This window comes from Portunus trituberculatus, chromosome 20, assembly GCF_017591435.1.
Source record: "Portunus trituberculatus isolate SZX2019 chromosome 20, ASM1759143v1, whole genome shotgun sequence".
Classification (NCBI taxonomy): Eukaryota; Metazoa; Arthropoda; class Malacostraca; order Decapoda; family Portunidae; genus Portunus; species Portunus trituberculatus.
In genome coordinates, this window is record NC_059274.1 from 13,242,075 (window position 1) to 13,258,851 (window position 16,777).

Genomic DNA, 16,777 nt, shown 5'->3' on the forward strand with positions numbered 1-16,777 from the left:
CCATTTCTCATCCTCCCCAAAAAACTTGGTCTTTTCCTCCTCTGTTCTTTCGTCATTCCTCTCTCTCACTTCAGTTACAAGCTCTTTTATTTTCATTCGTTCATCCTGTGACATATTTCTTCTTATGTAAATTGTTTTGGTTTCCTCAGAGTTCTTAAGTTTCCAAGCCCTCCTTAGCAAGGCCTCAGCTGCCACCTGAGACTTTAATTTCAATTTTAATGGTCTATTCTTGCCTTCCTCAAAAGCTCCTAATCTCACACTTTCTTCTACCTCAGCATATAGGCCCTCTTCCTCTACTGAGATCTTATTCAGTAAAGACTTAATCCTGTCATTTTCGTTATCCCTCCTATCCTGCCAGTTCCTGTTAGTTTCCTCCCTCAATCCTGTTATGATCACGCATTTTTTCTTTTCAGCAATATCTCTCACCACATACTCATTTTCCTTTAGTGCCTTTACCATTTCACTCTGCGTAATCACTTTATTTTCCTCTTCCTGCTTTTTCACATCTCCCTAAAGGACCTTTGTATCTCCTGATGTTCATGGTTCACTTCTTTCATCCTGGCATCAATTAGGTTAAGGCATTCCTCCTTCCTCCAGTCCCCATCGGATATTTTCTTCTCCATTTCTGGGAGTTTAGCCTTCATCTCTTCACATTGTTTCCTTAGTTGTTGGTTTTCTTTCTCCATTTCTACTTTTTCCTTCAATAGCTTTTTGTTCTCTATCGTTAACAAATAGATCTCTTTTTTGAAGGAATCGTTCTCCGCTATGACTCTATCCAGTTTTTCTTCTATGGATAAAATGTTTAGGAACATACTTTCTAATGCCTGAATTCTTGCATCCATATCTAATTACTCCAGTCCTCTTGGAGTAGTCACAAACCCTTCAAAGTCCCGGGCTTGTCGAGGCGTGGATGCCATGATTGTTATCGTCAGCTGATTATGGCCAAAACAATCACTGCCCACACTCTCCGCTCAGGGACCACTCCCCATATCCCGCTTGAAAATGGCCCACTTTCTACACTATGCGACAGTAGGACATTAATAGGACATTAACACATATACCCGGGCCCTGTAACACCATAGGTAGTTTCTGCTCTTCCCGTCCACAGCCGGAGATGAGCCGTCCTCTCTCGGCGACGGCGATGGTGTGTGTGTGTTTCACTGTTTGATCTGCTGCAGTCTCTGACGAGACAGCCAGACGTTACCCTACGGAGCGACCTCAGAGCTCATTATTTCCGATCTTCGGATAGGCCTGAGACCAGGCACACACCATACACCGGGACAACAAGGTCACAACTCCTCGATTTACATCCCATACCTACTCACTGCTAGGTGAACAGGGGCTACACGTCAAAGGAGACACACCCAAATATCTCCACCCGGCCGGGGAATCGAACCCCGGTCCTCTGGCTTGTGAAGCCAGTGCTCTAACCACTGAGCTACCGGTGTGTGTGTGTGTGTGTGTGTGTGTGTGTGTGTGTGTGTGTGTGTGTGTGTGTGTGTGTGTGTGTGTGTGTGTGTGTGTATTTACCTAGTTGTATTGTATAGGATTCGAGCGGGGCTCATATTGTCCTGTCTCCATATCTCCATTTATCTAATTTGTGTGTGTGTGTGTATTTACCTAGTTGTATTGTACAGGGTTTGAGCGGGGCTCCTGTCTCCATATCTCCATTTATCTAGTTTTTTTTTTTTTTAAAGTTATGCACACTATGTGTTGTGCAATTCCATTATCCAGTGCATTCCATTTTTCCACCGTTCTGTGTGGAAAACTGTATTTTCCAATATCCTTCACACACTGCCTCATCCTGATCTTCTTTTCATGTCCTCTTGTCCTTCCATCTTCTTCCGTCAACAGCACCAGGTCTTCCTTGTCTATCTTTTCAATATCATTTACTATCTTATACATTGTTATTAGGTCCCCGCATTCTCTTTTATCTTGTAAGGTTGGCAGTCCCATTTCCTTCAGTCGTTCTTCATATATGAGGTCCTTTAATTCCGGCACCGTCTTTGTAGCAATCTTCTATATCCTTTCCAATTTTCTTGTATCCTTTTTAGAGCTCGGAGACCACACCACTGTGCATATTCCAGCCTTGGGTGTATCATGCTTGTGATGATTTTTTTCATCATATCTTTATCCATGTAATGAAATTCCACTCTTATATTAGTCAACATCTTATATGATAGTCCAAATATCTTGCTTATGTGTTTATCAGGGCTCTGATTTTCTTGTATGATCACTCCAAGATCTTTTTCCTCTTTAGTCTTCATTATTTCTTCCTCTCCCATCAAATAGTTCCATACTGGTCTTCTCTTACTCTTTCCTAGTTCCATTATGTGGCATTTCTTGGCATTAAACTCCTATTTCCACTTCTTGCTCCATTCATAGATCTTGTTTAAATCTTCCTGCAATAGCAGACAGTCCTCTCTGGTTTTGATAACTCTTAGCAACTTTGTATCATCAGCGAATAAATTTATATAACTGTTTATCCCAATGTGAATGTTTTTTACATAAACTTGAAACATAATGGGGGCTAACACTGACCCTTGTGGCACTCCGCTAGTTACTTTACCCCAAAATTAGTATGTATCTCTGATCACAGTTCTCATTTCCCTATCCTTCAAATAATCTCTTGTCCATTCGAGCAAGGTTCCACGCAGTCCTCCTATGTTCTCTAGTTTCCAAAGAAGTCTTCTGTGCGTAACTTTATCAAAAGCCTTTTTAATGTCCAGGTATACTGTGTCTACCCATCCATCTCTGTTTTCAAGTCTTGCAATAACTCTTGAGTAGAAGCTTAATAAATTTGATACACATGACCATCCTGTCCTGAACCCAAATTGTCTATTTGATATGACTTGCTCCTCATCTAGAAATTATGTGTGTATTTACCTAGTTGTAGTTTTACAGGGCCTGTGTGTGTATTTACCTAGTTGTATTTACCTAGTTGTAGTTTTACAGGGCCTGGGCTTTATGCTCGTGTGGTCCCGTCTCCATATCTACACTTATCCAATTTTTCTGTAAAACTATGTACACTCTTTGCTGACACCACTTCCTCACTCAAACTGTTCCAAGTCTCAACACATCTTTGCGTGTGTGTGTGTGTGTGTGTGTGTGTGTAATTCACCTCGGCCGCCTGCTGGTCACCCAGCCAGTCTTCCCCATTACGGAGCAAGCTTGGAGCTCATAGACCGATCTTTGGATAGGACTGAGACCACAACACATTCCACACACCGTGTGTGTGTGTGTGTGTGTGTGTGTGTGTGTGTGTGTGTGTGTGTGTGTGTGTGTGTGTGTGTGTGTGTGTGTGTATTTACCTATTTGTGTATTACAGGGCCCGAGCTAAGCTCTCTGTGTCCTGTCTCCTTGTCCATTCCTGTCATATCTCTCTTTCATCTGATTGACACACACCGCATCAACGACATGACTGCTCAGTTTATTCCACTTATCAATGCTACGATGCGGGAAACTGTATTTTTTCACGTCATTTAGACAGATGTCCTTTATTAGCTTTTTTCCATGTCCTCGGAGATAATTACTTGTGGTCACCTTTATCAACTCTCTATCCAGTATGTCAGTCTTGTTCACCAATTTATACATAGTTATCATGTCTCCTCTTGTTCTTCTCTTCTAATGCGGTCAGCCCCAGCTTCCTCAGTCTTTCCTCATAGTCTAACTCCCTGAGTCCTGGTACCATCCTTGTTGCCAGCCTTTGTACCCTTTCTACCTTCTTCACATTTTTCTTTATATGCGGTGACCAGACACAAGCTGCATATTCTAACTGGGGTCTTATTAAGGTACATAATATCTTCTTCATCATTCCTTCATCTAGGTAGTGTGCATGTGCATGTGTGTGCATGCTCATTTAACTATTGGTAAGTCAGTTTTACATTCTGCAGGTAGCTTCTCCAGTGTTGAAGCCCATGATGGATGCAGGCCACAGATTGTCTGAGCGGTTGCAGCTCAACAAGAGGGTGAATGCCATCTCAGAAAGTCTCCATCTGGATTCTATGAACAAATATATCAGTCGCACTGTTGACAGTGAAGCTCTGCCTGTGGTGGCAGGTGTTGGTGCCATCACAGCTATTGGTGAGTCTCTGAAGGGATCTGTTGAACTGCTAGTGACATTGACATTTTTATCATGATGTAAGTTTGCCCACTTAGTTGCCAGACCCTTGCAGGTCTGAGAGAGTTAGCCAAAAGAAAGGGATAAATGTCTTGAAACCTCCATCTTAAATGAAGTTAAGTTGTAGGAAATTGGAGATACAGAAGTAGGGAGGGAGTTCGAGTTTACCAGGGAAAGGTATGAATGATTGAGGGTACTGGTTAACTCTTGCATTAGAAAATTGGACAGTAGGGGCGAGAGGAAGAAGAAAGTCTTGTGCAGCGAGGCCACAGAAGGGAAGGCATCCTATGGGAACTGCTAACTTCCTAAAGGGTTGGTTGTCTGAAAAGACATGGAAAGGCAGTATCATCAGCACAAGAAGTTAGATTTAGATCATTAATGAATAATTGGAAGAGAGTGGGTGAGAGAACCCTGAGGAACACCACTGTTAATAGATTTAGGAGAACAGTGGCTGTCTGCCACAGCAGCAATAGAACGGTCATAAAGAAAACTTGGGATGAAGTTGCAGAGAGGACAGAAACTGTTGTAGGGTAGTTTTGAGATCAAAACTTTGTGGCAGATTTTATCAAAAGCTTTTGATATGTCTAAGGCAACAGCAAAAGTTTCACCGAAATCTCAAAAAAGAGGTTGACCAAGACTCTATAAGGATTATAAAGCCAGAAGTTCCCCTGTAGAGTGGCCTTGACAGAAGCCATACTGGTGATCAGATAGAAGATTGTGAAGTGACAGATTTTTAAAGACTTTTCTTCCTTTTTAAGATAGTTTCAAAGACATTAGCAAGCAAGAGATTAAAGACATTAGCAAGCAAGAGATTAAAGTTGTAGCTGCAATCTGCAAGTAAAAACTTGATATTATTGAAGACTTGAAGCATCCATGATTATGTGGGACACATTTATACTAACTTCTGCTTCCCTTTTTTTTTTTTTTTTTTTTTTTTTTTTTTTTGGTAATTTATCCAAAGGTCAGTAATAAAAAAACTTGCTGCCCCAATTGTCAAAGTAATGTTAATTATTAATAATAGGAATTGACTAATTATCATTAATAGTTATGGTTGTGATTGGTTTCTTGGATGTGTACCTTTAAGGGAGAATAATTGCTATAATAGTTATGGTTGTGATTGGTTTCTTGGAGGTGTGCCTTTAAGGGAGAATAATTCTATAACAATAAGTCCTAACCTTGTACTATTACTCCTAATTTCTACCCCTTTTGGAAGTCAGAGTCAAGGCCAGTCAGTGGTGGAGAGTTGCCTGAACAAGCCACTCTCTGCCCTTCAACATACATGGCTGTTTAAGTCATTTCAAACATCAGTTGCATCAGGGAATGTTGGGGGGGGACAAAGAACGGTTGTTTTATTGAATATCCAAAACTAACTAACCTTGACTCTGGCTTCCAGCATTGTCAGGCCCTTTATTGTATTCCACTTGCATGGTAATTCCTCTTGACTAGTCCTGATCCAAGATTTCTTACTACATTAAGGATAATCTGTGCTCCCAGTCTATACAGGCAATAGTAGTGGTGTTGTCGAAGTGAAGGTGGATGCAAGTCTGTTTGTAATGCTTAAAAGTAGATTTTAAGGCCAATAGTAAGGTATTTAGTTTAAACAATTTGAGCCTAATGACATTTTTAGTCCCTCAGCTTGTCAGTGTAGTTAGTGTATATATGTCTAGTTTTGTGGGGACAAGTGAGCATGGGTTTTGTTTAAAAATCTGTTATGAATTTATCAACTGATCATGTCTTTAACATAGCCATCTAGGGTAATTACAGAATTGCAGTTGGCTTTGTTCAGTTCTTCTTACTGTTAAGGAGGAAAAAGCAAAAAGAAAAAAAATTGAGGTATATATGATGTATCCTGCAATTCCTAACACCATTAACCAGTGTTTCTCTTGGTAGGTCTAGCAGTGTTGGCAGTTGCTGCAGCCACCAATTCCACCACCATAATTGGTAAACGGTCCATTGAGGATGACTCAACTCTTTATTTTCTAGACAAGGTGAGGCAGTGTAAATGTGAAGATGAGATAATGAGACTGTGATTATACAATATAATCAGTTTCAGAAGTGCAAGTTTTTACCTTGTATGTACAGTCATTTCTTGATTAATGCAATGGTTTCATTCCTGGAGACATCACATTATTCAAATGGTAATAGGACGGTGGGTTATGTTTATGACCACTGGGAAAGCCTGCCTATTTTGGGGATTTTGTTACTCAAAGCTTAAAAACTATTAATACATCACTACATCACAAAAACATTAAAAACACACATTCTCATTTTATTAGCTCTGATGCTACACAACATGCTCTCCCCCAGTGACCAGTACCGTCACATGGACAACCACGATGAGGTCTTTTCTCCCCTAGCATGAGTGATCTAACATTTCCAATTTCTTTTCAATGGTTATAGTCTTCCTTGATTTCTTGGAATTACTTTCGTGTGAGGAGGTTGAAGGATGCTTAGGTGCTGTAGTATAGGACATCAGGTGAAAGTGCAGAGAACAGAGATATGATATTCATTATAGCAGGCAATAGAGGGGCGGAAACACAAATATTGTGGTGAAAGCAATACATGAGCTAAAGGGGTCACAAGAAGAGGAGGCTGCCAACAGACAAAATAATGCCTCCTCATCTCCTGCTTTGTTTTTGGTGTTCCATGCATGATTTCACTTTCTGCATCACAAAACAATCCTTTCTTGGTGGTAAGGCTTGTAAAAATGTTGTTTTGTGAACATAAAATGTATATGAGACGGTAGCACCTCAGGAGGTGGTTTTATTGGCAACCTGCTAACTTCATTACCATTGCAACATTTTTTCTCTCTCTCTCTCTCTCTCTCTCTCTCTCTCTCTCTCTCTCTCTCTCTCTCTCTCTCTCTCTCTCTCTCTCTCTCTCTATGTGTTCATGGATACCATTTCGCAGCAGGATGTTGCTCCGCTCATTGTTAATGTTTATTGCATCCCCCATCAGAAGCAACATGGGTGCAAGTGATGCCATCAAGTTGAGTTGACTTGCGTTAAATTGAATGAATTGCATTATTAAATCATATTTCCTTAAATATTGTCACATTAAATTGAAATACAGGTTTCCCTTATTTTACAATTTGGTTACATTCCTGAAAACCAAATTGAATAACAAACAATCAAATAGTGAACTTAAGGTACAATAGGATTTAATTTAATGGGGAGAGTAACCTAGGCCTATCCTACTGAGAGATTGAGAATACTTTTCCACACCACCTAAGGATGTAGTGTTATAGGCTAATTTTTTATTTATACAGTGTTTTCCCTGTAGGCCTATATCCACTGGCAAGAGGAGAAAAATGAACTTTAGTTATGTCAGCAGGTGGCACTCAAGTGGCAAGTCTGATCATCAATCCACAGCCTTAAAAGTTTCTCTGTTTCCTCCATTATTGGCTTCTGCTTCCTCATTAGCATCTTTGCCATAAATGTAGAAGCTGTCTCACTTTCTTTAATCACACTTGCTGCTTGTTTGATGATGGTGGAGACAGTGGATTGGGGCAATTGCAGGGTTAAGTTGGCTCCCTAGCACCTTCATGGCTCTTAACAATTTCAAGCTTTTTCTCTAAAGATAAGCTTTTCCTTGGTCTTTTGGTGACTGAACTTGATCTTGAACACAACTGAAAGTGATCTTGATCTTTATCTTGATGCTGTGGTTGGTTTGATTGATACATTTATGGCTTATTTATGAACCTCAGCCACCAGATGGCTCTACAAGTTAAGAGATAACTGAGCAAGAAATGACTTTATCCTTACCGTGATTTACCTACGGTTATAAAAGCAGTTACATGTCAAAGTAACTTCATGCACGAGTTGAGTAATGAAAAAGCTTCGTAAGAAAAATATAGCATAAGAGAAAACATTTCTCTCCTTAATGTATTTCCCTGAGATGTGAAGCCAAAGCTGACAAAACTGGCACTTCTCATCTCACCTTTTTGGCATTTATAAACAATACAAATGCAAGATAAGCACTGTCAGGCCTCTCTAGATATTTGATTGACATTAGAGTACGGAAAATAAATATACATTTTCAGTATCAACTTCTCTTTTGGCGGAAATTTAATGTTAATAATACTGAATAATTCAACAGCGGATATCCAAGTTCAGAGACCGTCCGTCATCTGAGATCAGATATGGCTCATATTGGTCTTGATTTCATCCGAAGAAGAGCTCATCACATCGCTAAGTTTAGGCCGGTAGACTTGGTGTAGTTCAGCTGCATGTTAGCCATTTAATTACCCAAATTAGTACAAAAATATTGCAAACTTACCTTGTTTTGGCCAGCTGGTTGCATATCCAGATTCCTTCCTCCCGCCCTCCAGCTTGAAGCATCTGTAAACTTGTAAACAAACTTTGCTGCTGGTCTTAGATTAGGGACAGTCTTCTCGGTCTTCTGACTCTTAAGTGGCAAGATTTGCTTCCCTTTTATTTTCGTCAAAATAGAGACTGATACACTCTAAACGTGTACTTTTCTAGCTGAATAGTGCACACTGATTATGGTAAACGGGTGAACAACACAATATTAGCTTAATCTTATTCATAATCGTAAAAACAATGTGAAATAGAATTGCCAGATGTTAAACATTCTGGCCCTGGTTTCAAGAGATATATCACGGTAAACGATTTCCAGTGTACTGCTAAGACGCTATTATACTACTTCACTTGTACATAATGATACAATGCCATATAGTTTCTTGGTTAAGTACAGAAAAATCGCGATAGTAAATATCTTGGTCGGCTCAGCTATCTCTTAACCAGCCAGTGACATCTGGTGGCCGCCCATTGTTGAATAAATAATGAAATACAACAAAGGAGGAGGATGTGTGAGTCCCCTTCAGCTATTTTGTTTGTGCTACCTCTGTTCTGCTAATGTGGGAACAAATTCTGGCGATTTACCGCCAACAAGGCCTCTATCAGCACAACAGGTGGTGGAAGCAAAGAACGAAAGTGGGTGAGGGAAACGGGTGGAAAAGCGGGTGTACAGACGAGGAAAGCATCACGTATGCTTGTTTTGTACATGTGTTCTAATATGTGAAGGCAAAAGATTTGATTTCAGCTTGAAAGATGGTATTTTAGGGATCAAAAGAGGGACTTTGGCAACGACCAAAGACTGATTGAGGTTTTTTTTTTGGCAATTTATATGGTGTAAAGAACTCGTGTTTGGCAAAATTCGCATTTGGCGGTAGTTTCACCAAACTAATTAATTCGCCAAGTGTGGGGGCTTACTGTACAGAAATTGCACACTTTATTGCATAAAAATCCTACAGTCTGGGAGTAAACTGAGGATATTCCCTGAGTATATCTCTGAGTGTGGTTGAGTCTAGGAGATAGTCAGTGAGGCTATACAAGTCATTTTTGACCTTATGGCCTAAATTTAGCAATGAGAGGACACTCCATGATATAGTGATGCAGAGTATATTTACCTAGTTGTAGTTTCACAGGGCCTGGGCTTTACGCTCATGTGGCCCTGTCTCCGTATCTACACTTATCCAATCATGTGGCCCTGTCTCAGTATCTACACTTATCCAATTTCTCTTTAAAGCTATGCACACTCTTTGCTGACACCACTTCTTCACTCAAACTGTTCCAAGTCTCAACACATCTTTGCAGGAAACTATATTTTTTAACATCTCTCAGACATCTTCCCTTTCTCAGTTTTTTACTATGTGATTTTGTGCTTCTAGTGTCATAAAAAATTTTTCTCTCAGGATCAGTTTCTCATTATCCACTTGATCCATTCTGTTAATCAATTTATAAACTTGTATCAGATCCCCTGTCTCCCTTCTTTGTTCCAGGGTTTGTAGATCCATTGCGTTTAGTCTCTCCTCATTATGTCATCCCTTCAAATTCTGGAACCATTCTGTAGCCATTTTTTGTAGTCTCCCCAACTTCCTTATGTGTTTGTTTTTATGAAGGGTCTACACTACTCCTGCATATTCCAATCTGGGTCTTATTATAGTACTTATCAATTTCTTCATCATTTCTTTGTCCATGTAGTGAAATGCTAATCAAATATTCCTTAGCAAATTATATGTCTCTGAAAATTCTATCAATATGGCTTACCAGTTGATTGTTTTCTTCCATCGTCACTCCCAAATCCTTTTCCTTTTTTACTTTCTCTAGTTCTAATCCATCTCCCATCTTATAAATTCCCACTGGTCGTCTTTCACTCTTTCCTATTTCCATGACATGGCTTTTGTCCACATTGAATTCCATCTCCCACTTTTTACTCCATTTCCAGATCTTATTTAGGTCTTCCTGCAGTATTTCACAATCCTCTTTTTGCTTTGTAACTCTGCACAGTTTCGCATCGTCTGCAAACAGATTTATGTAGCTGTTCACTCCCTCTGGCATGTCATTTATACATAAGAGAAAAAGTATTGGTGCCAATACTGACCACCCTTTTCCTCAAACTTCCACAGTAATCTTTCATGTGGCACTTTATCAAATGCGTTTTATAAATCCAAATAAATGCAGTCAATCTAGAGTAGAAACTCAGTAAATTTGTTACACACGACTGACATTTTCTAAAACCAAATTGGCTATTTGATAATAATTTGTTGTCTTCAAGAAACTCGACCCATTGTTTCTTTATTACTCTTTCACACATCTTGCATATTACACTAGTTAGTGATACTGGTCTGTAATTTAAAGGTTCTTCCTTCCTTCCTTTTTTATATATGGGAACCACCTCAGCTCTTTTCCATTCTACTGGTACTGTTCCATTTTCTATTGAGCATTTTATGATGTATATAGGACTTGCTAGTTTTTCCCTCCATTCTTCTAATATTCTGCCTGAGACTTCATCTGGTCCCATTGCCTTCTCTCTATCTAATTCTGTCATCAACTCTTTTATTTCAAACTTGGTTACTTTAATCTCTTTCATATGGACGGTCTCTCTATTACCCTGTGGTCTTTCGAAATTTACTATTTAACAGTTCTGCCATACTTTTTTTAGGGCTTCCACCATCCTGTTCTCTCCTTTTAACCTTTCTATTGTTTCTTTTTGCCTTATTTTTCCATTTATGAATCTGTAGAATAATTTTGGTTGCTCCTTACATTTTTCGACAATGTCCTTTTCATAGTTCCTTTCCTTTTCCTTCCTCACCTTAGCATATTCATTTCTTGCCGTTTTGAAGTTTTCCTTATTTGCTGGATTTCTGTTTCTTCTCCACCTTTTCCATGCTCCATCTCTTTTCTCCTTTGCCCTAGCACACCTTGCATTAAACCAATCTTTCTTTCCTTCTTCTTTAGGTCTATATTTTGGGACATATTCCAACTCCTGTTTTGTATATTTCCAAAAATAAGTTATATCTCTTGCACCCTCTTTGATTTTCCATCTCCTCCCAGTTAACGTTTTTAAAATAGTTCTTGAGGTTCTCAATATCAGCCTTTCTGTAGTTTAATCGGTCTCCTTTGTATGATTCATCTCTATCTTCCTTTCCCTCTTCTATATCTATTTCATTGTATTTACCTAGTTGTAGTTTTACAGGGCCTGGGCTTTATGCTCATGTGGCCTCGTCTCCATATCTACACTTATCCAATCTTAATTTAAAAGTATGCACACTCGTTGCAGACACTACTTCTTCATTCAAACTGTTCCACATCTCAATACATCTTTGCGGGAAACTATACTTTTTAATATCTCTTACACATCTTCCCTTCCTCAGCTTCTTACTATGCGATCTTGTGCTTCAACTGGCATATTCTTCTCTCAGGATCAGATACTCATTGTCCACTTGGTCCATTCCGTTTATCAATTTATAAACTTGTACGAGATCCCCTATCTCCCTTCTCTGCTCCAATGTTGGAAGATCCAAAGCCTTTAGTTTCTCCTCATATGTCATCCCTTCAAGTTCTGGGACCATTCTTGTAGCCATTTTTTGTAGTCTCTCCAACTTCCTTATGTGTTTCTTTTTATGAGGGGTCCACACTACTCCTGCATATTCCAATCTGGGTCTTATTATAGTACTTATCAGTTTCTTCATCATTTCTTTGTCCATGTAGTGAAGTGGTACTCCAATATTCCTTAGCAAATTGTATGTGTCTCTGAAAATTCTATCAATATGGCTTGCCGGTTGATTATTTTCTTCCATCGTCACTCTTAAGTCCTTTTCCTTTTTTACTTTCTCCAGTTCTACTCCATCTCCCATCTTATAGATTACCACGGGTCGTCTTTCACTCTTTCCCATTTCCATGACATGGCTTTTGTCCACATTGAATTCCCCTTGGTGCTGCACACAGCACACACCAGGAAAAGCACTGACTTCCCAAAAGTATTTGTAGCCTAATCTGAGCCTCATTGCCACCCTGTCGTGTGATGCAGTGTGTGTCCCATAGGTGTAAGCACAGCTCTGGGAGACACGTGCATAGTGAAGACTAGTGCCACTGCCTCTATGACAATAAAGCTCCAGCTGATCACTAATGCTACTATGTACAAGGTCCTTAATATTAATCATTACATAACCCAGAGTGTACTCAGTGCCAGGGTCCACTGTGTCATCTTGGAGGGCACACTGAGCAAGGCGTTTTTTTTTTTTTTTTTTCTCACGGTAAGGCCTGTAGCTCCTGTAGGCAGACTTGAAGAGTATTATGAAGCGCTGTTCAGCTTCCGCCCATTAGTGGCACAGGCAATTTTATTTATAGTGGTACCCATATTAGGGCCCATATCACCACCTAAGCTCATCTTGGGTGTAACCACCTAGAACTTGGGTATCATGGTGACATGTAGGTAACTTTAAACCACTCGACAAATGGCACAGTGTTTTAAGGCTATACGTGGTGGGATTCGAACCTACGCGTGGACGTCTGCCCGATCCCATGCTCACCACCTTATCCACTGCGCCACCGTCTTTTTCACTTAATGGGATACCCACATGAAAGGGTATCCAGGTGAAATGGACTGTGGCACCAGGACCTTCTAGGGTGTGGATGATATCAAGACACTTATTAACTAGACAACAGTCCAAGGCGGAGGTGGATTGAAGAGTATACAATCCAGCCTGACTGTCAATAAAGAAATAAACATTCTTATGGCGAGACACCACAATATGGAGCGCCTCCAGAACAGCATATAGTTCTGCCCTAGTGGAAGACATGTGTGCAGGGAGCTGCCTGGAAACCTCAAGTGTTAGTGTAGTGACTGGCAGAGATGTAGTCCACATCCAGACCTGTTGCCATTGACTGACCCATCACAATAAACATGAATAGCCTGAACGTGTGGGTACTTGGACAATTTAGTCATGAACATGTCTTGCAGCACATGAGGGAGCCAGTCCCTCTTGGGCTGATGCAGAGAGTGAATATCAACACTGACACGGTGAGGGTTCCAGGCGGGTTGTAGCAGTGACATAACAATGTTAATACAGGCCTTGGCTACACCTACACTCGTCAGTACTCCCGAGATCTTCCTGAGGTATGGTGTTGCAAGAGTTCGAGGATCATGATACAGGGGGGTCAGTGATCCCTTTAGAGTTGGAGCCCGTGCATAGCATCCGACTAACTGTGCGACAAATAATTTCCTGTACCCTACACATAATACTCGGCAGGTGCAGTTCAGATCTGAAGACTTCAATCTGTGCAGTCCTGGGGCATCCCAAGATTATCTGCATGGACTAAAGACTCCACCCCGTGGTGTTCCAAACTCAAAGACTTCCTCAGAGGAAACTGCACCTTGAAACCAAACCTGTGCTGTTCAGTTGTACAAATAATCCCTGATTCATCCTAATAATCTACCTTTGACACCTTTGAGAATGAGTTCCTCCATAATAACATCTTTGTTGGCCCTGTCAAAGGCACCCTTGAGATCGACGAAAGCTCTACAGGTAGCATCCTTATTTATAAGACACTCAACAAAACAGTGACTTGTAGAATGACCTTTTAGGAAGCCATGTACAATGCCAGAGAGTACATGGCCCACCTTATTTATAAGCCTGTTGAATATTACCCGTTCCATCATCTTACACAGACAGCTGGTGAGAAAAATACGGCGAAAGCTGCCATCACCTTTGGGGATTGGGATGATAATGGCTTGAGTTCGCTTTCCAGCTTTCAGACAAAAGGTTACTAAAAACAATAATGTATAATTATCTGCAGCCAAAGAAAGAAAAATAAAACATTTGGATGAAAGAACCAATTGAAGCGAATGAAGAAAGAAAACTATTCTATCTTATGCAGTTGCAAAGGCTATGGTGGAACCTTGAACTTTGGATTGGCAGCTCCTGTAGAGGACAAACAAAAGACAAACAAAAAAAGAGCAGTATCCTGTTCACTGATTATCCTTACACCTTGTGGTGATGGGTGACAGATGTGGCGTTAGTGGCAATGTGCTTGCGGTGCGTAATTTTGTTTACATTCTGGTGATTGGGTTTAAAAATTGGATGCATGAGCCCAGACAATAGAAAACGAGAAAGTGGACATAATTCATAATGATCACAAAATAAAAATATTGAATAATGAGGCATTGAATTGTGAGGGAAACCTGTTGTTTTTCAGACTTGCCTTAATCAAGAGTTGACTGTATATCTATAGTTTACAAACTCATTAAAATGGAATAGTTATGACTAGACATCTTGTATACATTCACACTTAATCACAATCATGTCAGCAATAGTACTTACTCCAAATCTTTTATTTCAAAGAATATCAAACATCTTAAACATCCTGTCTCTGCTTTGCAGCTGCATGGTGGAAGCACTGAAAGTAAGGATAGGCTAGGGGATCTCTTGGCTGCTCCTCTAATGGCACATGCCTTCTCCTCCTCTTCCACGTGGTGCTCCAAGAGAGTGATTTGTGATGTTATGACCTACCTCCCAGACCACTATCTCTTTGCTTTTGAGAAGGAGCTCCAGCTGTTTCTTGACATGTAAGTTATGTCTGTTTTCTTGTCTTAATGTGTGACAAGTTCTGTTCCTCATAACAGCCATAAACTCTCTCGTCATTCAACTTTATTTTTAATTCATTGTATCATTTGACGATTTCTAACAGTATAAAAATATTTTCTCATGCAAAAATTTAACCAGTGTAAAATTCAATTGTTATATCCTTGACAGGCTAAACAGTGGCAGAGATGAAGACTTTTCCTTGAAGAAGACTGCTGATGGTTTTCTCAAGGCTGTTAAACAGAAACAGTGTGATCAATATACATGTGGTGATGAACAGGTGGATTCTTCACAAATACTTCCAGAAACTTCTGGTCCTCGCTAAGAAAAGACCACAGCTTCCAGCTGATATAAACAAACAGGGCACTAATAGCCACAAGACTGGTTGAGAAGGGGGAGTAAGAATCACTACCAGACATGAGACTTTTTAGTGCAGTGAGACAGTGTCAGTGACAATATTTGCTTACCATGTAGAAAATAACAATATCAACAGTTTTACTGATAAGCAAGAACATATTTATATTTACTGAAGGTAGTGGAAACATAGTTATGTAAATATACAGGTTGAACCTCCTTAATCCGGTATTCTTTCATCTGGCAACACCTGTAATCCGGCAAAATTTTTGTTTGCCAGACCACCGCTAGGACGTGGCGGCACTGTACTGTGTTTTGGAGCCCGGGCATTCTGGGTCAAATTTGGATCAGTACCACACTGCCGCTCATTGCAAGCACCACCCCCCTCAGGTGCATAAACATTTTTTTCTGTAATATTTGCCCCTAAACATGGCTTCCAAGCAACCAGGAAGTGATAGTGTTGTGTGTGAACCAAAGAAAAAGCACAAACATATGACAATATCAGTGCAACAGAAAGTGGACCTATTGAGGAAGCTAGATAAAGGTGTTTCAGTGCGGTCCCTATGCCAACAGTACAACATTCGGTAAGTATATAGAGGGTATTTTGGGGACCACCTATAGTTCGTAATTTTCCATGGTCCAGCAAGTCTAAGGTCCGGTGGTTGCCGGATTTGGGAGGTTCAACCTGTATATAAAGTGAAAAGAGGAAGATGCCATTGGTAAGTTAGGATGAGATACATTGCACTGTGGCAAATGATTGCCACTAAATGCTTCATTTAATATGAAAGTATGTTTTGGTGCTTATAATGTGATGATAAAGGGAAGACTTAGTATATGTATATTAGGTGTGTAAGATATGTAAAAATGCAAAGGATACTAGTTATGTAAGATATGTAAAAATGCGAAGGCAAGAGTTGTTTGATAAAAATAATTTCTCACCTAAGTAATTTCTTGCAATATGAAAGTAATTAATAAACAAATATATGATGACACAAGGAATACATGTACACTACTACCTTCTTTGACTTATGGAGTATTTTTTGTGGCAGCAAACACTTTGAGGACACAGCGCCAGGAAGAGCGAGTAAAGAGTAATTCTTTGACTATTTACAAGTGTTATATTTGTAGCTCCTAGTAAAGAGTAATTCTTTGACTATTTACAAGTGTTATATTTGAAGCTACTGCTCCCACACTAGGTGATGAAAATCCACCAAGTAAAATCAGTACTGTATATGTAGTATATATATTGTTTATTTCTTTGTTTCTATCACTTAAATATCGTATAAATATGTTTTTATTAAAAATCAATATTGATTTAGATATTTTTAAAATGATTATTATTGATTTTTTTCATGAATCTTTGTTTGCACTGATTAGTGGTTTCAGTTTTATAAGGCCATAATCATGCATTAAAA

The 16,777-nt window shown here is 39.7% G+C and overlaps 1 protein-coding gene across 5 annotated transcripts in view; it reads left to right on the top strand.

Moving 5' to 3' along the window:
* LOC123506444 overlaps positions 1–15,808 on the top strand; it is an 85,458-nt gene extending 69,650 nt beyond the window's left edge. For all 5 annotated transcript variants that reach the window (XM_045258535.1, XM_045258534.1, XM_045258533.1 and 2 more), the window contains 4 exons: positions 3,894–4,083; positions 6,011–6,108; positions 14,808–14,992; positions 15,180–15,808. In XM_045258535.1, coding sequence (XP_045114470.1) covers positions 3,894–4,083; positions 6,011–6,108; positions 14,808–14,992; positions 15,180–15,333 — 627 coding nt within the window. In that variant the 3' untranslated portion in view covers positions 15,334–15,808. The remainder of the gene's footprint in view (positions 1–3,893; positions 4,084–6,010; positions 6,109–14,807; positions 14,993–15,179) is intronic.
* Positions 15,809–16,777: the final 969 nt, after the last annotated feature.